This window comes from Siniperca chuatsi, linkage group LG5 (genome assembly GCF_020085105.1).
Source record: "Siniperca chuatsi isolate FFG_IHB_CAS linkage group LG5, ASM2008510v1, whole genome shotgun sequence".
Lineage (NCBI taxonomy): Eukaryota > Metazoa > Chordata > Actinopteri > Centrarchiformes > Sinipercidae > Siniperca > Siniperca chuatsi.
The window spans coordinates 14647454-14672109 of record NC_058046.1 but is presented as its reverse complement, the minus strand read 5'-3'; the positions used below and the strand labels follow the sequence as shown (position 1 = coordinate 14672109).

The window sequence follows — 24656 nt, the reverse complement described above, 5'->3', positions numbered from 1 at the left end:
CAGATATTGGCTGCATAGCTTTGCATCAGATGTGACACAGTAGAACCTCTGACCTTTTAGTCTGAGGAGGCATTTGTCTTCCACAGTGCGTGCTATGTGGTGACGATGTTTTCTTTGAGCCACCGGAAGTTGTTGTGCCATCAATCTTCTGTTGTTTTCTTTGTCTGAGATGACGAGTAGTGAGAATTTGTTGGAACTGTAGATTCGTCAGTTTCATCTGCTCAGCATCAGTGTTGTATTATACTGCTGCCTACAGCTTGCACAAGTTCTTCACTCCATGTATTGTACGACATAACAAATATGTCATCGGACTGAACGGGTAAATTTGAGGTTTAAACACAAACCTCTATTATAAGAAAAATAATATTCCTTCTTTCTAAATCTTTTGTATTCATTTTTTCTTAGAGAAGGTTGAACTGAGAATATATCAAAGAGCAAAAGTATACAAAACAAAACTCCCTCATCTCCCCATTAATCTGAAATAAATCTTTAGAGCACATGAGATTTATGTTGATTCACACTCTCTCTTACTGGGAGAAACTGTACAGTTATCTTCTGTTAATTACTGCATTACCGTAATCTTATTAACGTTGGTTTTATATATCTGGTGTATTATATAATGACAAGATACAGCTTATTTGTGTAATATCATGTTGGCGTAAATGAGATCTTCGCTATGCAAAAGTGATGTGGGAGTCTTCCACTAGAGGGAGCTTTAAAGCCACACACCAAGTCCTCACAGAGTAACAAAGCCAGCAGCCACTTCAAACTACAGGAACAACAACCACACAATGAACTGTTTTGCCGAAAGATTAGTTTGAAAAGAGTCTGATTATGCACCGTCAATAGTTATCTTTCATGGATACTTTCATCTTCACATAGCTCATAACTGCATGATTTTGTTGTTACGGGATGGATGGTTGGACAGAGGAGCTCTGATCCTGGGTTTGTGAATCATCTCAGCACCAATCATAAACACCAGATTATCAGACTCTATACATAGCCAGAGACTATGTCTGACTTACTAAAGCTGACGTAACTACAGCATGAGTTAAAACCTTTTTGAGTAAACCATAATGGGTCTTTCACTGATGGCCAGACTCACGTCATTCTCTATTTAAACTGACCCTCATCACAACAGTGTAATCAAGCATCTTTATTTTGGGATTCTGCCTTCATTCATACATCTTTCTCTCTCTCTCATACACACACACACACACACACACACACACGCACACACAGAGGCAACCTGTTATTTGTTTTTACATCTCTTTCAGCCCACTTTCTGCTCCATCGGTACCTCAATTTCCTGCTGTGTGTAATTATCATGTGTACATGACAATATCTGACCAAATCTTGAAATTTGATCAAAAACCACACAATAAAACATAACTACTGCACATAAACCATTTCCCCCACTAAAACATTACAGATTTGGCAATGCTTTAGTGAAAGTGAAATAGAAACTTTTGTTTACGTTTCCATTTTGCCTAATTTTAGGACTTGTCTCTATAGATTGCAGCTTGTAGGATTATTTAATTAATCTGTTATTTCTTTTGCATTCTTTTGCATATTTGTGTCAGAAAATGTGATTGAGGTATTTCTTATTTTTTGCATAAATAAGAAATATCAGATAAAATCGCATCACATTTTAAAACCATGGATTTTGCAGAACACACCCACCATTAACATGCCTGCTGCAAAGTCTTCTTTTTCTCTGACATGCACGCACGCACACACACACACACACACACACACACACAGAGAGACAGAGAGACATTATCTGATCTCTTGAGGTGTCTCCTCTCTGTCTACAGCTTCATGCTTATCTGTGCAGAGATGCTCCTTCAGCTCCTCTCTCCTTCCAGAGGTGTTTCTCCACCTCAGGCCCTTCGGGTCAGTGTCCATGTCAATTAAAAGTGACACACTGACACAGAATTCATTCATTTATTATTTCAACGTTGGTGCATGCATACTGCAGGGCAATGGACTTGTTGTAATTTTCAAATTTTACATGACGAACAAACTTAAATGTTCTTAAAATGTTGTTTTACTATGAACTTTTGATGTGATATTTTAAATCCCTCCACATTTCATTGTGGATTTAAAACCTTTTTTTTTACAAGTTGCCATATAATATATAACTTTCAGGACCTGTAATAAGTTTAACAAACAATCAACAGCATGGAATGAAATTAAACTGAGAATTTTTTTTTTGCAGTGCAAGTGAATTTAGTTGTATCTGTGGCTCATCGGTGAGTGACAGGTCAGACTGGAACTGTTAAAGAGCCACTCTGTCTGCGGGTTTGTTTACCACGCAAAGCTCAGGAACAGGACAGGCTCTCCAGCCTTATCAGCGGATTTGTGAATGGGACAATAATGAGCTCAGTTTGATAGAGCAGCCCTGTCAGGTCAGATGTCACTTCACCCATTAGCTTTTTGATGGCTCTCTTTGATAAATGGCACAGAAGACGGCTCTATGACAATTACCAAAGGGTTTCTAATCAGGTATGTTGTTTTTAATTGGATCCTAAGAGTAACATTCTAACTGGGAGTAATGGGGAAGTTAGAGTTTATACATTAATGACATTTAAAAGCTTTGTATTTTCTACTTCATCTTCCTTGATGCAATAGTAGGCTAAACATTTTGAAATACTGTTTAAATATAGGCTACATAAATAAAAATATAATTGCTAGTCATTATAATTATTAGTCACAAAAAGAGAAAATAACCAAAGGATTAAATGTTAGCCAATAGAAGCAAATGAGTTGCACATAAACGTATTTTGTAGAACAGCTGACATAAAATAACACGAACTTTTTACCAAAGTTCCAATTAAATTTAGCTATTTGAAATTTAAAATATATGTATAATCGAAGAAAAATATAAAAGGATAATATAAAGTAAATGTACTCTAACCAATCAACGGATTTTTAATTTGCCTCTCACTTTTTAACAAGAGAAAACTGATAACAGATACAATTCCATACAAAATATACAACACAAATTTGACATTGAAACATTTGATAGCGTCCTACTAAACAGATCGTTTGTATCCCTTTAATCACCAGCCTCTTACACCCTGTAATGAAACCTGGAAGTGTCCGTGGTTGAAGGGCCCCTCGCTGTTACCTGTTAAATCCCCCAGCTGGTTATTAGACATACTGGCTGAAGGTGACACACCGTGATAACTGCAGCCATACACGGTGCTGTTTCCATATCCAAACATGGGATTATAATGTCCAAGAGTCACATTATAAGGTGCTGAATGTGAACCTGCGCTGCAGAGCTTCCCGTCCCGCACCAGCACCGGCACCGTCACCCTCCTCGGCGCAGGTGGATACCCCGCCAGCTCCAGAGACTTGTCCTGCCTTTGGCGCTTGCATTTGTACCTCCTGTTCTGAAACCAGATTTTGACCTGCGTGGAGGTGAGTTTGAGGATGAGGGCCAGGTGCTCTCTCTCCGGGGCGGACAGGTAACGCTGCTGTCTGAAGCGCCTCTCCAGCTCGGACACTTGGGACTGGGAGAAGAGGACCCGGGGCTTCCTGCGCAGCCTGGGTCTGCTTTTTGAGTTTTTGTCACAGTCAGGTGAACTGTCCAGACCGCACATCTCTGCACATCAGAAAAGAAAACAGTCAAATAAACTCAAACAAAAAATTTAGGCTGAATTTTAAATCTGTAAACGATTTGGCTTCCAAAAACACATTTAGAGGCTACATTTAAACTATAGGTTACATATGAAATAACTTCTAATATTTCAGAATATTTTATTTTTCTAAAATAAAATAAAAAATCGGTTGATGGAGTTGGATGTCACGTTTCTATACCAGCATTTTCTTGGACAAAGTAAAGTCTGAGAAATTCTACTTTCTTTTTCTTTTTTCGTATACTGTAGGTGCAAGAGACCACCAGTTTCTGATAGTTTACATTGCATTATCTCTGCAGTATATTTTATGGTATATTCATATATTTTTGCTTTAACATTCAAAATAAAAAAAACATACTTTAGGCTTCTGCTAAAAAATAGAATAAAATGAAAAACAACAAAGATGCATTTAATAAAATTGTCTGAGTTGGAAAAAGTAAATGGGATTGTTTTGAAAGACGACATAGTTTAAAACTTAACTAAAATCAAAAAGATTACAGTTTATAGTTATTACACTTTCCTTGAGTTAAAATTTGATCCATTAGTTAATAAAGGACCTGTGAAAACTGTAGAAAAATGAACACTTCTGTGCCCCCTTTCTCTTTAAACTGATTACTTATAAAGATTGTAGTAATTGATCACAGTGACCAAATTATTATTATTGATTGCCATAAATTTAGTTGATCACTTTTGGATGTTTGGTGGCAAAATATTGCATCACTTCCCTGTGTATTCGGGTTTATTGAAGAGAAATTTTTTAAAATCATTTTTGTTTTTGAAATTGAAAGATTGTAAGGAAAACAGGAAAATGTGGCAGGCTGTGGTGGGCCATGTTTTATTCCTGCTGTCACGCGCCCAAGGCCCCATTCCGTCGGTCGGCCTAAACCTACAGTAACCAACCATCAGCAGAGTGTTTATAACTGGAAGTGACTGATTATCATGTACTATCATCTCACCCTGCTCATTTATCTCCCCTTCTGCAGCTGAGTTGTGAGTATCGAGCTTCTCCTCCATCCCAGAGACGCATCTCTCAGGCTGGCAGTCAAAAATGTCCCTGCTCCGGGACGCACCGTGCACGTGCTGATAATGCATCGGTACAACTTGATCAGTCATCAAGAATTCATTTTCAAAGTCATGGTGGTGCTCCAGCTTCAAAATATCCTTCACTGAAAAAGGCGTCGTGGTCGCTGAACTGGGATGCATCCCCACCCTTTTAGTTGGCTGTAAATGATTTGGATCCCTTTTTACGCGCTGTGCTCGAGCTGCTGGTGATGCTGCCGGACGTATCTCGTAACGAGGGCCTGGCAAGATTTAAATCATTCAAGGGTCCAGCTAGAGAGCAAGGTAGAGATATATCTGTCACCCCCCTCCAAAACACTGGCCAACGCCCAGCCTGCGCGCACAACACTTTTTCTTCTCACCTTACACAGGAACACCTCACATCAGCCTGCTCTCTGTGTGAGAAGGTATAATTAAAAGAATTTATGAAGAAATAGGACTGTTGTTGACGGTGAGTTTTTAATCGCATTACGGACTTCCTACAAAACTACTGGAGTTATAAACTTTTGAAAAAATCCTATATTTTCTAATGATTTGCTTTATTTTTTAAGTAATTCTGCGACAGGGAAGGTGTTGCTTACTGAATTAAAAAAAATTTAACATGTCATTTAGACTTCATTCCTTTTCAGGCTGCTCTCGGAAAAAATGTGTAAACAAAAGAAAAAAGTTCCACTTTTTTCATGGATTTCCAGACAGTCAGAAAAATGAAAGTTTTTGGCCGAGAATGTGTTGAAGCAAACGCTTTTGCTTGATCAGAAACAAACGAAACTACCGCAGATTAATTAACCTGCTTATAAGGGGAGTCATTTCTTCCGTGTATATCCAAACCACGCTTCTGGTCAGCCAAGTAAAGCCACTTAATCAGCATGCAGGTCCTCGGGGGTTGAGTGATCTTAGGAGATGTTGAACAGCTTTGCCATCAACATTGTTTTCCTGCCACGTTATTAGTGTTCTCAGGCCACAACAAACAGTAACATTATACCTGATGTTGTGGAAGTGGAGAGGCGGCGGCGCCAGCCTGCGATGCTTGACTGAGGCCGAGACGCGCGTCCACACAGGAACAAGGACAGACGCGGCCTGTCCCACTGCAGGACGCAGGGAGATATATGGAGGCCACTTATAACTCTGAGCAAGAGTGTTTATTTAGCAGTAATTGAAAAAGCTGATTGGTCCTTTATGATCAATTAAATGATCAAATCAAGTGTATGTGGTTAGTTAACAATTTAATGAATATTCAGTTAATACATGTTAACTAATAATAAGACAGTTATTTATGTCTCCATTGTTTGGTGAATTATTTTGACTAACATGTTAAAACTTAAACTCAAAACCACAGAACTCTGCTGGTTAGTTTTAAGTACCATCTGCTGACTCACTGCACCATTGCCACCTGTTGAGTTTCCATCTTCCACAATGTGCAAAGGATATAAATATTCCTGTAAAGTTAGGCTGGTTACCTATAGGCCACTTAGATCTGTGCTCAGGTTAACTTTGGGAGGAGCTATGATGGCAGTTTGCTTAGGTCAGGGAAATCAGAAAAGAACTGTATGGATTGAAAGGTCCCACTCTAACAAAATTAACACAACAAACAGTAAACATCCACACCATCCAGAGAAGAGGCAAAACACCTGTGTAAGTGAACCATAGAGGGGCGTTGCTCTGGCATTAGCTTGCTGCTGTTTACAGTTTAAGACTGTGTTGTCTGACACAAAATCAAACCCACTGCTGTGTCCTCAGAAGTAGTTTAAACTGCACCTGAGGTTCAATCTACACTAGTAAACCCAGTTGTTGTGTCCTGCAGAAAATCCTAAATTGCCACTAGAGGTCACTGTTTCTGAGGTTTATCTCAAACCTGCTGCAGACATGGTCTAACAGAGGCCTAGAGTTCAGTGTTAGGTCAGATTTATACAGCTCCAATAATTGTATTCATTTCTAAAAGCTCAAATCTTTCACCATGTATGACCGCAAATGCTGTTGCTGTGTTTACCATTTTGTGGTTTGTTTCCTTCCTTTTCTTTTGCTTAGGAGAGCTTGAAGCTAGTGTATCCGGGAAGCTAGTCACCCTGGGTGAGAGGTTGCTTCACTGCGGCTGTGGTTAAAGGCTCTGGGACACACAACTCGTATCCCTCTTTGCTGTGTGTGTTTTGCTGCTGTGAAGCACTTGTGGTGGTAAGTACTGTATGGTGCTCCAGCTGGACACTCCTAGTGTGGTCTGCGTGTCCAACCACCAGCCTCAGCTCACTGCCATCTTGGTTTTAGTTTGTAAAACCAAATTTAGACAGTTAAAGATTTCAAAAGATAGTAAAAAGATGTGAATAGTGTATCTACTCATCTGTAATAACATAATATTATCATTTCAATTTGTTGCTCAACTATATTTACCTGTATGCTTTTCTTTCTCGGCAGCCACCTCCAGTTTCTTTTTAACTTTATTTTCAAATCCCATCTCTGACCCTTAGTGAACAAGTCTGTGTGCCTTGTTTTTGCAAAGCATGTTAGTGGTATTTGCTATTACCCATTTCCTAGCTGTACATATTTCCTGGGGTGCGATTCCCTAGGTGGCGTAGGTGTCATTCACTTACCTAGAGGGCCCTGGGGCAAAAATATGATAGATAGATAAGTTTGTGGCAAGTACAAAGTTATTTAGTAAAATACACCATAATACCACAATACATACAGAAATAGTAAATGCCTTAAAACTGAATTTTCCTCTACAAGATGGGGCATGAAGAGCAGATAATAATGTTGGTGTCATATAATAAGACCTCAATCACAGATTTTTAGAATGTGCTTTAGTGGTGAATACAGTATTAAACTGATTTTCAATACATTCATTTGCTAGAAACTAATTGCCACACAGTGAACCTGAAGCCTCCATCCCCACCTTGAGGGTCTGGGGCCCATGGGTTTTGCCCAGTTGGTAAGAAGACAGTTTTCACAAAGTATAGTTTGAATTGAATCCATCATTTATATTGAGTCAAAATGAAAAACACTGAATATGTTTGAACCCAAAATCAAATTCACACCTGCAGGCTATTTAAATTCTCAATTTAACTTGACCTGCATGGGGGCACAGATCACAGGGAGTGAACTCCACAGACCTTCTGTGCCACTGTGCCAGTGTGCAATATGCCATAACTCTCTTAGTGAATAAGTTCCACCTGTTGACATTTTGATGATGATGTAAAAGCAATAAAAGAGCAGCCATACAGATTAAACAAGTTAGCTAACACTACTAGCTGTGTAATACAGGACTGTGATACACAGCAATACAGGACTTTTTAATAAGGCATAATGACAGCAGTCAGAAGCCAGAGCAGTCCTACCAAGGTTGCTGATATTGTCAAAATAACTTCTTAACTGCTTGCAATGAGTAATTGAAGGAGCATGGAAGCAGGTAGAAAGTTGAGCAAAAGAACAAGTCAATGGTACAGCACGTTAAAAACTAAGCAGCTGACCAGTCTGACTGCAGCTGCTGCTCGGGCCATGTCAAAAAACAGAGAATAATACTGCTTGTGAAAAAATTATTTGCCAAGGATATATCTCTCAAACATTATGAGAGAATACCGTTTTTCCTGTGAACATTTTATTTAAGTGTATTTATTTTGTTTTCCCTTACCCCAATGCAGACTCTAAGGATAGACGACGTCATGTTCAGATTCTAAAGCCCTCTGAGACAAATGTCATTTTGAACTATATAAAATTGACTTGACTTGAGACCTTTGATGAACTCTATAGCCTGTAATGACATTAAAGTCCCACCATAAGCATAGTTTAACCCATCTCCAGGTTTTATCAGTGCTCAAAAATGCCAGTGGCTCATACAATTCCAAGAAAGTGAATCTGGGAATTAATTCGAACAGTTTCATTTAAGTTACACAATAAAATCACCATTTAGGTAACAATTAATTCATTCTTTACTCATTTATATTAAAGGGAAAATAGTCTAGTCATGTGAGATACAAAATTAAAACAAGGATATTCAGTTGTTTTCCCAATGCACATACTTTTATACTGTTTTTAGGACAACTATCTTGTCTACCTTAGTATGTATGTGTATGTATGTGAGTGGTGGGTGGATATGAATGTGTGTGTGTGTGTATATATATATATATATACATATATATATTTGCCTACAAATACTTTCTGTTTATCCTTTTTTATTAATTGAACTTAGTTTCTGGTATATTTTAAATAGAATAATTGATGGCAGCAGGTAGAGACATAGTGAACTAAGATTTTCATTTCATTGCACATTACAATAAAACCTTTGAATCTTGAATGTGTGGTTGGCTTATTAATGGCTTTGGCCCATCATTCTTGAAATTCACACATTTTCAGATCTTTCGGAAAGACTGCTTTTGCAGTTGGTGGTCTCCAACACCTGTATCCACTGCAGACAATGCTTCCTGGACCTGCTCTCTCAGTAAGATGAAAGTTTTGTCTTAAATAATGGTTAAACAGAACCTTAAAACTTAATGCAATGCTTAGCTTCTCAACAGGGATAATCTGTGAAACAAGCACACCTCAAACCGACAAACCAAGAAACCTGAACTTCAAAAGCAGAGGGGAAAAAAGCGCACAAGTCAACCTGTGAATTGTTTGACACCTTGGGGATTTCAAGGTGTCCAGTTTGATGGATAAATTACTTAATTACTACATCAGTGTTCTCTGAGGGCTCAAAGCAATGCTCTCTCTGAGTTTCTGTGACTCCTGTTCCATAAAATCAAAGCCTTTCCCATTGATTGCAGCATTTGTCCCCTCACTGTAACATAAGAAGCTTTGCTAAGTACAGTTTACCACAAAATGCCCCTAATTCATCATACAGCAAAATAGGAGGATGATAGCAGCTGAAAGAGGAGATAGTTTTGTTTTGCACTGTGTGAAACTGAACCCAGACTTCCTATGGCCAACATGCAACTAAAGATACTCATCAAAATGTTATGTGACATTGACATTTCCATTCAGGAGAGAGGGAGACTTTTCAGTTAGAGTGTAGACTCAGTCAGTAGTCCTGAGATATGGTATGCACTGTGGTTTATACAGAGACTCTGAAGCTGAAAGATGCTATCTTAGGCAGCAGGGTGTGCAAGTGGTTAGACAGGATCTACAGGTTTACTCCAAAACCACCATCCCCCATGCCAGCATGTGTCCATGCTGAAAGGTTCATGATCAGGAAAACAGGAACTACAGCTCTGTTGCTGACACTGACCTCTGACCTCCTGGAAAAGTTGATTTTTATATGCTTGTATTTAAAAATGTTTTGGAGAGGCAGAACAGAGTAGTGTACCATTTTGGAAGGGGATTAATTGGCACTGTATATTCATATTGAAATGGTTACATTCAGGATATCACATTGCCTGTGACCTTATGTAAATGTAACTGAGCAATTATTGTTTTAGTTGTATGGTTTTAGGACACTTAATCATACTTCTTCTAATATTTAAGTCAAGTAATAGTAGTTCTACTAGAGGAGGATATTATAAATTATGTTTGTATCCCTGGAAAAAAAACAAAGAAACAGCATACTGTACCCACACCGTACGACAAAATCCAAGGATTACACTTACATTTTCCACCTTATCAGACAATACGTGGTCATTTTTATATACCATATCAGAATCAATGTTTGTGTTTTAATAATAATAGCATAATAGCTATTTTGCTCAGCCATACTCACTGTCACCTGCATCATCTGTTCTCTTCTAATGCATCTGATCAGATAAATTTCAATCCAACCTGTTCATGTATCATCTCCTGCTCTTCTACACTATGGCTGATTTAAATTTGTATTACTGCTTGTTGAAAGGTTAATGGTGAGCCATGATGTAGGTATTTGAACATAATTTGCCTGTAATTATACACGTCTTAATTCATAAACACCCGGAAGATGGTTTAATGTAGTTTACTCTGAGGCATGTACACCTGCGGTAACACATCCTTTGTTGTAGTCATGTTTCAGAAAATTAGAGCCAAATAGCACATCTGACATGTGACATCTTGCCTAAAGTAAACCATTATTGCCTTACTTATTCAGGACTACTTTGGCCTTCCTGGTAGTGATACGGCTAGAAGAGTAATGGAAATGTAAACATGACTTCAACATATTGCTTCAACATCTCTTATAAATATTTATATTATATTATATAGTATTTTTGTACTTTCTGTATGTATACCAGACTGATGTCTAAAACAGCCAATTTTGAGTGGTTGTTTTAAAAATACTTTTATATTTATTGCTTGAGGAACAAAATTATGGATGAGGAATTGCAATAGATGGATTCTGAGAGAACAAGGGCAACAATCACTAAGACATATTTGAAATAACCATTTAAATTTGATATGACATCATTATGCGCGCTTTTGCTAAAGTGTGGAGTTCTTGTGGATCTCATATGGAATTACAAATGGTTAGCTGAAGCTATGTGTCCCGTCTGAAGAAAGAAATTGGTGTAACCAGTTTTCAGCCACTAGATGTCTCTGCCACACTGTGGTAATTCCAAGGGCTTCAATAAAAGGATGAATTTATCCACACTTGATGATCAATAATTGAGAGAATAACATTCATTTTTGTCCTGCAGTGTTGTTGAAATTACACTTTATGTTCAGTTCACAAATTACAGGACACAGGACTGCAAATTTGATACAAATTCATTGTTTCTACACTGGGAGCTTTTTTCAGACTAACACCAAAGCAAAGTAGACACAAGCAATATGCTGTGTATATCTAAATCTAATTTTGTCACTTGTCTTTCCTTGAGACGAACTGAACTTGAAATCTTTCTCTAGAAGATCCTACATGCAAGTTTCTCATCTATGGCCCAGTCATGCATGGTCGTGTTCCTCTAAGTCTTAGCACATCCTCCATGTCTTACAGAAAGGCTAAGCTGTAGTGCAATTGGCACTAAGGTAAGCCATAAATTATCTCTGCTCAAAACTAAAACAACATTGTGTGGAACATGACTTCATCCATATTGGTGAAACCTGCCTTTCTTTTTCAATGTTCAGTGTTCAGTTGGAGAGTTGTTAAAATAGTCAGGTGCTGAGAGAGAAAGCAACATTTGAGAGCATTCAAGAGCATTTCAACTGCACTATTGAAGTGACTGAATATGATGCTCAATTGGCTCCATCAATTTGACTGGCTTAAGCAGAAGTTAGGTGTACAAATAGCATAGTTTTGTGCAAATAAAAAGGATGGTGACAAAGTGCAGTAAACCTCTTACTTTCTATTTATTCATCTACCTATATTTTCTGTGCAACCGTGCAGCCAGAGTAAATGTTTAGTTTAATGTATTCAGCATATCCAAAACCAAAAACTGCATTGCATTTGATTCCAAGACAAATCTAGAGATGCTTTGGCAGAAATGGAAAATGCTCTGTTTCATCTCTTTCCCCTGCCACTCCAGCGCTTTCTTCAGTAAAATTTGATCTAATTTTCTTTCCCGTCCTTGGGTATTTCCCCACAGAAAAGAAGGGATAGTGATTGCTGAGTAAGATTGGAGTGGATCTAATCTTCCACTGCTCTCAGTCATACTCCATTTCACTGCACATCTAATTTGTCACACTGCTGATGAATATGCCACAAGTTTCATGGGAAAAAGAAGGACATAATGAATATAAAACACACTGGGAGAGGGGAAAGGCAATTGCCGTACCGCACTAACCACAGCACTGCATTGTTCATTTGTCCCATCAAATTGCTGACACTATGCATGCACTATGGATACATTGCTTTCCTCCCTCAGACTTTGATCAAAAGGTTAAAACAATGACAAACAATGGTGGGCTTGTTGCTTGCCTGCAGCTTATAGGCAGATGCTCCATAGTCATTTATGATCATTGACTACACAGTCACTCTGTTTGCCCAAGGAGAATGTACTCTGTAGAGGTGTGCTTGTAAGAAATGCATGCATTTATTGCTCATATTCGAGTGACATTGTGAGCATTGCAGGCAGATGTATTGTTGTTGCATTGTTTCGAAGCAGAAGGTACCATCATGTTGTATCTGATGGCTCAAATGGAGCACTGTTTCATTACCAGCTTTGAAAAAGCATTAATGTCGAATTAAAAAATACAAGCAGATGCTATGAATTGCATCTGCATAATTATATTCTATTTTCGTCATTATTCATTATTACTCTGGTTGTGATTGTCAGGGTGGTGATACACTCGGCAGCAGTCCAAGCAACAGGCAACAAAGTGAATAGACAGGGTCAAAAATCTGTTCAAATGTTTCCTGGCAACAAGATGTTTCTGTGTGTTGAAAGCAGTAATTCCATCGCAATTGCTTTTAAAAGTTACCCACTACATAACTGCAGCTATGTAACTCTGCAAAAAGACTCAGTGAGAGACAGATTTTAAACTGACCATATGGAACAATTCAAAAGCGTTTTGTTCTGTCCATCATGCTTGTGCTAAATTCATTGATGAGTTGAGAGTGAGTGTCTCTTTAAAGGAGGAGATGATAGAATCTGTGTGCAGAGCTGCTGCATCACCTATCCATGAGACTGGAGAGCGGCTGATGAGAAAGCCCTTCAGGACTCTTCTCTAAATAGGCATGAAATTATATCTCCCTCTGACTGAGATTAGCGTCCATGGAGCCTCTTGCGTTCTGCCCCCTCTTTTCCTCAGGCTCTCCAACCAAACAGGCACTTTGCAGTTTCAGCTCGTTTGAGCTCAAATTTAAGAAAGTTCATTTTCATCAGGAGGTGCTCTCTATGTCCTTCATCTTCCTTCGTGGGTCCTGCAGGATTTGTCACATATACTGAAGGGATGTGGTAAACCATAGCAATGCTATGTGCTTATGAATTGTGTTTAATAGAGAAGCTACTTTATGATTTACTGGAAATAATTTAATTCACTGTTAGTTTCAGGGTACACAATACATTGTACGGAACTTTTCTTTACCAAAGGCAGCTCACAGAAACTGATATGTAAAAAATCTTTAGGGAAAGCTTAATTATAGATGTGAATTCACATGTGGCTCACAGGCTCAGTCACAGTCTGAGGAGGGAAACGAAGAAGCCACTCTAATGTTACCAAAGTGGAAAATCATAAACATTCTGGACAAAGGAAGTCCCTATACTGTACAGTATATTCTGTAACTGTAGGATATAGGGACCAAATGGGAGCAGAACTGAGAGCTATGTGACTATGTGTAATGGGAAAGGGGTTGCTTGTAATGATGAACCCACAGAGAATTATCACCAACTCTGCAGTTCCCTTCAGCTCTATGAAGCGTTATAGTTTCTTTCAGCTCATTGTGTTGGTTTCCTGGCTGGCAACTTTACTGTTTTGGCTCGCTCTCACCGCTCTCATCGTGTTGTTTTCAGACACAGCAGACAGTGAACAAGGCCTAATCCCGCTGCACACTACCTGGCCGCAGCAAATGGCAGACAGGCAAAGTTAGCAACTAACTGGTGAACATAGTGGAGCATTAGCAGCTAAAGAGCCTCAGGAGTTGGTGGAGAATAAAAATAGATAGAATATTGGATTTATAATCGTCTGGTGACCGGAACACGACCCCAAATGAATGCTACTGTTGCTCCATATCTCCATATGACGTGTCATAGACACCTGTATGCTAACAAGTTTGCCATATCAAGTTAAATGTTTCAATTTTGTATGTTCCATAGCTTGTTTCCGCCACCCCTAAGTGTCCAGAAAATCAGTAATTGCAGGTTTAATATGTCAGTGTTCTGCTAACTTTTTTTGCTGCTCACCTGAAAGCTATGCTGTCACTTGCTGCTACTGCCGCTGCCACTACTGTTCATATAGCATTTTATAAGCCCCACCTCGACCCCAGCATACACCTGCAGGTGTATTTGAGTTTATGTTCTCCCAGGGGGAAGTAATTATTGTCACTCCCCACTCCCTGCTGAACTAAGTGTTTTGTTTCTTGGTAAGTGACAAGGAAGGTAGATAAGATAAGGAAAACCTTACTCAGTTTTCATCAGCTTCCATCCATTAAACAACACATTTTGGTGTTTGCTGATAGATAAACCAAAGTCATTAAGTCAGAGACACTGTTCTGAATGTTTTAGGGCAGCTGATGGAGAAGAATTTGGAGGCCTAAAGGACATTTTAAATTGGGAGATGTTGATGCAAATTTGTGAGTGATAATGGATCCAAATAAGTGAAACAAGAGCAAAGCAACATATTTCATACCATATGCCAGATATGATAAATATTTTATTTCTGATCAGCAAAAGACACACAATTGATGCATTTGTATCTTTCATGACTTTTCAGTACAGAGGAAAAACCCAAACATATACACAGTATGGGTATATATGTATATGGGTATATTTTAAAGTGCATGTGATTCACAAGGGTCAATCATGCGTTACATACCATCAGGAACTTCAGTAATCTCCTTAAATCCTCAATAACTTTTTGAATCCGATAGTAAAATAAGTGTCACTTATATATGAATACAAAATAAACTTAACTAGTCACTGAAGCTTTTGATTTTGTTTAAGCACAACATTTATCTATTTCAAGTCTTGAGAGGAAAGAGTACCATGAAGTGCCAGAAGTGAGGGAGTCTTTAGTCTCTAGTGTTGACAGGAGAAACTGTTTCACAAAACTCACTGTGGGTCAATTTAATAATTCTCCCGTACCACCTTAAGCACCCTATACTTGAATTAAAAACAGAAAGTAACTGAAAGCCTTATTCTTTTCTCACTTTTGTTTTTCTTAACAGCCTTCATGGGTCATCTAACTTGGGCATGTCCTCGTCAAAACAGACATTCAGTATACAGGTACATTCTCTGAAATTACCATTACATTTGACTTGGTGAGGAAACAGTCAATTCGCCCTTGCCAAATATGTTTGACACAAGGAATGTTCATAGAAAATAAATATGAAAACATGGATAGACATTAAAATGTTTAAATGTAAATGTGGACTGATGCTGAGCTCACTGTGTGTGTACAGATCAGAGCGGCCACAGTGGAGGGGCATCTGGACAGCATCATACAGGGAAGTAACAGTTTAGCAGCAGCTGTTGGGTTTTGGATTTACCCATGGACAACAAAGATACAGACATATGTATCAATAGTACATGAAGAAGCCATGACCCTTCAGGATGCGAACTATTCAAACTGATTTCCATTCACTGGGTAAATAAAACATGTCTCAATTGCACATGTGCTGAATGTTTCAATGCCCTTTATAGTGGTTAAGATGCAAAGTGCATATTTAACATAAAATAATAAGCTAGGATATACTACAGTGTGACTATAGCTCTTAACTTCCCAAGTTCCTTCAGAACTGCTGTCCTTTCGCACCAAATAACACAAAAGAAATGATCATATTCACAGAACAAAAAGAAACACCAGTTTACAAAAAACACAGAAACAGAAAGCAATATAGAGGAGCAATGCCTTCACACTGTGAGTGCAGTATGAGAGCATACATGCTGCTGCTTTATTCACACAGCATTGGCTGGCACTGAATGAAATAAAGGTCAATTTCTGTGTTGCTGTGAATCCTTTGTATGTGAGATTATTGCATAGTTTGGAATTCTTAACATAGCTATTAAATTGACATTGACATCTCTTTTTCTGTTCTGTGCTTCACTCTTATAAATCCAGGGCAATATATAAATTCACTTTTTTTTCAAACAAGACTGGGTTCAATTCCTTTCATGAAGTCAAAGCAAAAACTGTAAAGACAATCAAAATCAGGCAAGCAGAACCTTTCTGCTCAAGAATTCATCAGAATTTTGTTCCAACCATTTTTAAGATGACTGATTTGCAAGGTTTGAATTTTCAAGAACAGGTGTTTTCTGAATTAAACTGATTAATAGTGAACTGAACCCAGCCCTGGTTCCAAGTTCTTCTCTATATTGCATTTTCAATGTGCACAAACATTTGCAATTTACTCCCAAGCAGAAACTAACTTAAGCCATCGATTATCTCATTGAAGCTAATGGCAAACCACCATCTATATACCAAGTATAGATAAAACAAACACCAGCATGAAGACCCTTCTCAGTGACTGTGGCGCTCTGTACTAATCTACTGATTCTGAATGATTGTCTCAATCTCCAAAGGCCATGAAACACGCAGTCTTACCTGCAAAAATGTTCTGATTTCATATGTTGTTTTTGGAAAGAGAATTGCTTATTGGATGAAGTCTACTGGGACTGTTTGTTACATTGATGTACAGTTACAATGTCCCTTAATATACACAATCTAACTTGAGCTTCTTACCTAGTGAGACAACCTGAGTGCCATTTTAATTGAACTCACCAATGTACCAACAAACTGAAATCACTGATGTTACATCAAGAGTGTGTTAACTAAGTTACTAACTGCGGTCTATAAATTTCTTTACACACATTGGTAGCTTTCTCTCTCTGACGTATGCTGCTTGTAGCTAAATGCCAGTGCAGTCTTAGCAAAAAATGCTTTAGCTGAAAGCCATTATCATCACTTGTAACATAGAGAGATACTGTTTGGTCTCTTTAATTCTGGATGCCTTCTTGGTAGGATCATTGCCATCCTGGATCACACTCTTAAAGGCCCTAAAAACATATTTTCTCAATCAACTTGTAGCTATGAGAGATTTCTGTCTGTGCTGTTTGGTCTGTGCTCATCTCACTGATTTGACATGGGTGGGTGACAGCACGTACTTCGGAGCACTAATCAGGATTTAGCAACATTTGAATCACAATCTGATGACACTCGCAGGGTTGTTTGCTTATGTTGTCAGGCCACTGTCAATTATATCTTATCAAACCAAACCGACACAGTCCTGATTAAGCAGAGTATTTGAGTTTTGGGGTTTTAATACTTAATGTTATTTGAAACAAAGTTTCCAGGGGCTGTAAAAAAAGACTTTGCGACTGAGGGCTAAAGCAGATACAGATACTACAGTATGTACTCCCATGATACATGTCGTCATTTCTCTTGCATCTTTCCTATCTCTTTCTCTACTGTATAATATCAGAACCGACACATTAAAGAAATAACATAAAAAATAAATAATAACAGGGAAGAAATACAAGGGATGAAGATAATCACTGACACTAGCTACGATTAGAATGTAGCCATCTTAAAGCTAGAGTGTGGGACTTTTACATATGAATGAACGTCAGTTACATTCGAGCCCTTGCCAAACGAGTTCACACAATGCTGATTAAGACTATCGCCTAAATCTCTCTGTATTTGGCGGTGTAAGGAGTTCCAAAATCTGATGTCTGTGGCGACATTCCCGCGCTGGTGCACTGATAATGATGCGTTTTACACCAACCAGCAATGATTGGTGTGGTTTTGATTTGATTGGATTTTGTTTGTCAGGGGGAAGCAGGGAGCAACCCAGAGCCATGTAGAGAGCTCCTCGATCTGTCATTGCTGTAAAAATAAAAAGGTCCATTGGAGAGAATGGTTATTATTGAGCATTGTTTATTATGATTGTATAATTTGTGTTAATATGCTTTAGCAACGTTGTATTGTATGCAGTCATTTCAAGTGGCAATAAAGCCACTTGAAATGACTGCATACAATACAACTGAACAGAGTTGATGCAGCTCTCTCTCTACATGGCTCTGAAGCAACCGTAGCGACGGAGTAGGCTATAGCAACTACGCGTAAAACCTAAGAAGTGTCCAAGAAAAGTGATGCTCCAGATAAAAAAAAAGAAACTTGGCATTCAGAGGAAGGATTACTGTCAAAAAAAGAAATCGGTTGACAGCGAGGACAAACAGGAAAACCATTGGTGTAGCTTTAGCTTTTCCTTGTTGGAGAGCGCTGAGAGAAGAGACTGAGGGCTGACACAGATGTCACGTTACTGCTCTTGGACAGGTTGGTAAAATATTTGGAGTAGGCTATGTAGCTGCTACATTTACTCTACCTAAATAATGGATTAATGTCTTGAAACAGTGGACATTTTTCTGTATTTTTGTAACTATTTCTGAACAAAAGCCTGGGGCTAGCTCACTGTAGGCATGCGTCGACAGTGTTTGTGTAATTGCTCTCACTGCCAGAAGGGCAAAAGTTCCACACTCCAGCTTTAAGGAAAATTAATTTCAACCTATATTAACTACTGCAGAACCATCAAAAAAACTTCCCAATGAGGGTGCTTGATACTGGTGTTTGTTTTACTGTCATTATACCTGGTCAATCTTCAATAATGTGCACTGAACAAGTGCATCTAGCAGCTGCAATGACAACCTTTTTTTCAACCAGAAAGTGTGTCAAAATTAAGCTATTGTTTTGTTGTGGTCCCTTGTAACACCCATAAAGTAGATCACCTGACTTGAATGACCAACCTTGTTCCCCTATGGCCAGCACAGAGTCATGACATGGGTCCCATTCAGTCACCAGAGTGTCAGCTCACTTTTTTGGCATAGAGCTCATGTTCAAATAGGAGCCATGACTGAACTGTTTTTTTAAATCTGTAAACTAATTAAAACTACAATAATGCATAAAAAAACATTAAATAATATAGTAGGAAAATAAATATCATTCCAACAAGGCTTTTTTAAATAGTCATTCTCAATCTTGACACTGGAAGCCAGTGTGTATGTCACGTTATTCACCTCAGAGAATGATGATCATCAGTCCAACAAGATGGCTGCTCTCAGTCTCATCGGTGAACGTGCTAATCAGCTACTGCACATACACTACTGCTTCACGCTCAGTTAAGAACATGGATGCAGATTCCACTAGAAATGGTCCCACGTATGCTGTGGACCTCAACAGTCATATGCATTACAAGTGTCTGGATACAAGATATGCAAAATTGACTTTTTCTGATAGTTAGACTTGGCCATGACCTGGACAATCCTTATGTGCAGGATGATGATTTGAAACACATGACCATGGCGACATCTGCCATCAGAAAAAAACCCAAAACAATTATAAGTGCTATAGATATACACTATTTTGGTATTTCATGAATAGCATTCAGGGCAGTTTGTAGTTTTTTTGGTCAGTTTAAGGTAAGCTCTCAAAGGTTATCATGAAACCTCTACAGACCTCACTCCGTGTGAGCACTCTCTTTTAGAGGGCTGGCTATGGCTCTCTCAGATAACTTGGTATACAGTACATTTATCTGTTATGTTAGTGTCAGAAAATAGATATGAAACTCATTTCCACATCTCATGCTCACAATTTGACTGCTCTCATCGCTGAAATATTAGATACATCTACCAATAATTTCCCATTCCTATCAATGAACTAATAATAATCCAACTACTGATTTCTATTCATGAACAAATGTCAGGATTATGAGATTGTGTTTTTGTCTTTTAAAGTACGGACTTTAAAAGCTGCTCTAGAGGCGTGAACCACTATGGCTGTTTTGTTTTTTTTTTTGTTTTTTTTTGGCTTGGCATCAAAAGACATCTTAGGGATTCATCTCTGTTGGAGGAGGTGAAGAGGAGTGAGCAGGACCATGTTGCACAGATGCAACAGCCACATGTTCAACACTAACTGTGAGTGGACACGTTTGAAAACAGTTGATGGAAGGGGGGGTTCTCTCAAGCCTAAAGTGTAGGATATACAATATAACAACAATCAAACTCTGATATCAACTCTATGGGCGTTCCGGCATTCCCTAGAGGTGCATATTTCTGTAACTTCCAGTCTAGCGGAGGAATGTATTTTATCACCCCTAGGGAATAGAGGAGCTTTCGTGATGTTTTGAGGAGTGTGTGGAGTTTCTGAATCTGAGTGGAAGTTAGGAGCTGTCACTGGCAGAGCGCTTTTTGCCAAAATGACTGGCAGAGTCTCTGTTTCGCAGATTAGGCTGGATCTTGTACATATGGGGACCCATGGACCAGCGCCAGCTCCCACGGCCCTCCACTCCAGTTGGGATGGCGGCAGCTGCAGCCACAGCAGTGGATGGGCAGGGCTTGTTCTGCAGCAGCTGAATAAGCATGGTCATCTCTGGGCCCAGCCGCGACACCATGCTGGTCCGAACGCGGTCCACCGTGTCCTCATCACAGTCCATCAGGCTCTGTAGCAGCTTACCATAAAACCTAAGACAACAAAACAAAGCATCACAGAATCTTTTTAAGTGCTCAAAGCCCATAAGGACAAAAATGGCAACAATATTCCTGTTGTACCCCTCTAACAGTTCAAATCTTCATAGGTATTTCTATGTATTTGCACATGTGCTCTATAGTCTGACGTCATCCATATGGGAGTGACCATCCCTTCTCCAGTCACTGCTAAACCTTATGCTCCACCCTCCCAGCCCTTTTGTATCCACTCAAACTACAATCCTACATGTATTACAACAACAATAGGAACGAAAACCTGCAAACTTGATATTCCTGTTTAATTTTCTTTCACTGTATATATGTATGTAAAGAATGTATTAAGCAAATGGTAACCAAAACATGGAAATCAACACAAATTTAGCCATCTGTTATGCTGCATAAATCAGGGTCAAAAGGGGTTTTTGCAACATGCCAGTCATTTATATTTGTAATTTTTGTGATGATTGAAACACATGTCTCCCATTCACTTAAAATGAACAGCAGCTATATTTACTGCCTGATTTTTTCCTTTACTGGAGAAATAAACTCTTTAAAAAAATGTACTCTGTGGTCAAAGAGCCTGTTGAACATCACAAGCTTCAAACTCTGAAATGACTGTTATTTTTTTCAGAATGCAACTTACCAAGCCATGTACAATGTGTACCAGATCATAACCTTGATCAACTTGTTTTTAAAGTATTTTTAAAGTATATAGTACAGTAAAGGGAGGGCTCACCTATTGGGGAAGTGACTTGGTAGCTGTGCCACTTCACCAATAGCATCTGGATTCGATCGGGCAACAGTGCAGATATCCAGCTTGCTGTAACACTCCTCTTGGACTTCAGATATCATTCTTTGGAAGGTGGAGCAGCGGCGGATGGTGGGGAATGCCTTCGAGGTGATGCCATTGGCAATGCACTTAAGGCTCTCCTTCACAAATGCTTTACCCTGTAAAAATACAGCAGTGCTTCACATATTCTTCCCCTGACAGTTACACCCATATAATCCTACACAGCTCATGTGCACGTAGAAACAGACAGAATGGCATACTGCATGTAGTCTCTGTGAAATGAATTAAAGTATATACCTGAGTGTCAAATTTAGCAGCACTATATAGGAAGGACTTGCAGATGTCATGCATGCCATCTGTGTCACAAGTTGAGTTTTCCAGGCAGGCGAAGGCTCCGCAGCCAACTTGGAGGGCACTGTTGAGACAGCGTGCCACATCTGCTGTGGGCACAGAGAATGGACCATCAGCAGGGGAGCCAACAGTGGGTTCACTGGGAATCACTGCACACTCACTGAGCTCATTACACAAGGGTTGCCATGGGTTTCAGCTAAAAAATGTGGCGAAGAAAAGAGAATTTTCATACTTTGGTGATTCACAAAAGACATACAGTCACTCGGGGCAAATAGTGACTTGACTGAAGATTGGACACCTTACAACTCGGAGCGTCTCAGACACTATTTGGCACAACTGCACTTTTCTCTTGGCAGGGACCTATATTCCACTGTTTGGTTCTTTTCAGCAGAGCTTGGATGAGCAGCACCAGAAATACCAAAGAGTTTCCTGAAAATTGTTGGCATGCCTGTCGAAACACACAAACATACACTTGTACCGCTGGCACACACACACACACACACACACAAAGCACGCTGCTACCAGACTCTGTTCTCAATTTTTACACAAGCTGTAATTGTCAAGCTGAATTTGATGACTCTGCCTCCAAAACACTTTTATATTCTTCACTATTAACCAAGCACATGTAACAGTCCAGATAAACATCCAGAATTGATCCAATGAACATCTACATAATGAAATACACATTCAGAAAATGCTGCCATATTCATTTATTTCAGGAGTAGTCTTGACACTCCTGAAATAAATAGTTATGGAATAGTTATTAGGCTGATTAACCCACAAGTAACCCAGATCCCCATCTTTGTAAAACCTATGAAACAGCTACCCCACAACAATTCAGTACATTTTCCAAAAACTGATCTTGGGCAATAAAGAATACAGCTCCGTGTCCCTGCAACCTGCTTGAAATTTTACACTAAGACAGAGACTATAAAACATAATCTGTAAATCAGAATATCCAGATAGTTGGCTTTCCTTATTCTTCATCCAAGAATTTGGTGCGATGGCAAGCAGCCTGACTCAAATCCTTTGTAATAACCATTAATAAATGTCACCGCGGAGCCTAAGCCTACTTGGCAGACTTCGAATCTGGGGCCCCATGTTGACCTGCACAGTCAGATAAAGTCGGCCTGCCATCAGGGACCAGAGATTGTTCTCAAAATACAGAGAGTGAGCTGCAAATCATGATGATGAAGCAATTCCTGCAGAAGGGAGCCAGCATCCCTGTTACTCACTGCCTTTTATCACTGCGCTGTACCTTTGTGTTAAAAAGGAAAAGTCAACACTTGAATAAAGCCATGCAGATTTATGATTTGTCATTTCTTGATGGTTATTACAAGGGATTTTTGACCCAGGCCTTTCTTTTCTTTGATGGATAAAAAATGTCAACTAATAGGGTTGCATTTATTTGTCCAAAAGGCACAGCCCCAGTGACAAAACAGTGTAGCTTTTTCTGAGGCATACTGAGAAATACAATGGTGTAGCCCACTTCTTTTTCTGACTTGAAGGCTATACACAGGAAGGCTACACAGGAAGGCTATACAGGAAGCTTTATGTTTTATGCATAGAAAACCCTCTCAAGTCCACTATAATGCTGAATAGTGGGACCTATGCAGCAGCCAAAGCCATGAGAAAGAGACTATCAGCATGATACAGCCTGCACTCCCAGGTGTCAGCACCAAGCTCCATGCTCATCTGTTGCCGGCAGGACACCGGCATAAACCACAGCGTTAATCCCGCAGCCTTCTCCATGAATCAACGCGCTCGTTTAGACAGAAAAGGCTGCATAGGCCAAAAAAAAAAAAAAAAATGAGAAAAAAAATCTCCACATAGTAAGCGAGCAAAGGTAAGGCTGAGCATTGTAGAAATGTTGTGTAAAAAAGCAAGCAGTGCACTCTGAGATATGCAGATGGAAGCAGCGTGTTACTTACAAGGGCTATTGGCAGAAAAGCGTGCTCTCCTGGGCGAATAAGACTCGTTTTGATCCAGTTCATATGCAGATGCGTTCAGCACCATCAGGAGAAAAAGTCCGGTCCTCAAAGGCATCGTCCTCTCAACACAGAAAATACAACTAAATGCAAACAGACGCCTCCTGCTTTATGTGTAATTAATAATGAGAATAACGCTCCAAAAGCTTCTGCAGCGCCGAAAACAGAACAAATGTAGGCTATTACAAGTAAGCTGCCAGCTATCTCTTTACATTGGACTCCTCACTATCCTTTTGACTTGCATGACAGATAGATCCGATGTCAAGTCTGCATGGGTTTATATGGGAGCGCTGAACATTACGAGTTCTGCGTTTGTACCAATCAGAACGCAGTATTCAAGACCGTGGTCCTGCTCTTTCCACTACTAATTGATAAAATCATTTAACAGCGGCCAACACTGTACATCTTACAGCTCAACATGAAGAATGTGGGCATTATGTCTCATAATAACCCCAAGAAAACAGATATAAATAGATTTTTATTTCAATGGTTGCTCTTTAGAGACTTTTAAAATCACCTTCGCAATTACTGTATGTTACAGGCTATACATTATTTCCATTGATATAATTTAACCCTGTCACGTTGGCTTCAGTAACCACTTCCCATCACCGCTATGATCAACGATTATGAGGCGATTCCTGACCAACAGTCAGCCTCTAATTTATAGAATAAATTGGTTTATGGATGGCTTATGCTAAAAGGAATTGACATAGAATAGGATATATGCAGGCTGACATGAAACCATGCTTGCATAAATAATAGGTAAGGGGCTGTAACAAAATTATTGGGGGGGGGGGGGATTTATTGTTAAATTTATTGGAAAAAA

The 24656-nt window shown here is 39.2% G+C and overlaps 2 protein-coding genes and 1 long non-coding RNA gene across 9 annotated transcripts; 1 reads left to right on the top strand and 2 right to left on the bottom strand.

The window, feature by feature from the left end:
- Positions 1-1946: 1946 nt before the first annotated feature.
- On the bottom strand, positions 1947-4979 carry nkx2.7 (NK2 transcription factor related 7). Its single transcript, XM_044197996.1, has 2 exons — positions 4604-4979; positions 1947-3613 (listed from the first exon to the last, which is right to left on the bottom strand). Exons 1-2 carry the CDS (start codon positions 4848-4850, stop codon positions 3066-3068), a joined length of 795 nt encoding a protein of 264 aa, XP_044053931.1. The 5' UTR covers positions 4851-4979; the 3' UTR covers positions 1947-3065.
- A 76-nt stretch (positions 4980-5055) lies between these two features.
- On the top strand, positions 5056-18146 carry LOC122876977. 6 transcript variants are annotated; one of them, XR_006378166.1, is made up of 6 exons: positions 5056-5157; positions 6732-6875; positions 7549-7626; positions 9048-9132; positions 11496-11615; positions 15412-18146. It is a non-coding gene; the product is annotated as an uncharacterized LOC122876977 (long non-coding RNA). The 6 variants fall into 6 exon arrangements; XR_006378169.1 differs by lacking the exon at positions 7549-7626; XR_006378170.1 differs by lacking the exons at positions 7549-7626; positions 9048-9132 and having other exon boundaries at positions 11499-11615.
- A 451-nt stretch (positions 18147-18597) lies between these two features.
- Positions 18598-24066, bottom strand: stc1 (stanniocalcin 1). Of its 2 annotated transcripts, none has more exons than XM_044197997.1 (4): positions 23774-24066; positions 21789-21931; positions 21438-21649; positions 18598-20698 (listed from the first exon to the last, which is right to left on the bottom strand). In XM_044197997.1, the coding sequence occupies exons 1-4, from the start codon at positions 23886-23888 to the stop codon at positions 20398-20400; spliced, it is 771 nt and encodes a 256-aa protein (XP_044053932.1). In that variant the 5' UTR covers positions 23889-24066; the 3' UTR covers positions 18598-20397. The 2 variants fall into 2 exon arrangements, with proteins under 2 accessions (XP_044053932.1, XP_044053933.1); XM_044197998.1 differs by having other exon boundaries at positions 21789-21928.
- Positions 24067-24656: the final 590 nt, after the last annotated feature.

Coding starts and splice junctions, on each gene's coding strand:
- nkx2.7 (XM_044197996.1), bottom strand. CDS start 4,850: ATGCATCCCAGTTCAGCGACCACGACGCCTTTTTCAGTGAAGGATATT. Junction 3,614..4,603: donor AGGGGAGATAAATGAGCAGG/GTGAGATGATAG, acceptor TCTGATGTGCAG/AGATGTGCGGTCTGGACAGT.
- stc1 (XM_044197997.1), bottom strand. CDS start 23,888: ATGCCTTTGAGGACCGGACTTTTTCTCCTGATGGTGCTGAACGCATCT. Junction 21,932..23,773: donor CTTTTCTGCCAATAGCCCTT/GTAAGTAACACG, acceptor CTGTGCCCACAG/CAGATGTGGCACGCTGTCTC. Junction 20,699..21,437: donor CCAAGTCACTTCCCCAATAG/GTGAGCCCTCCC, acceptor TTGTTGTCTTAG/GTTTTATGGTAAGCTGCTAC.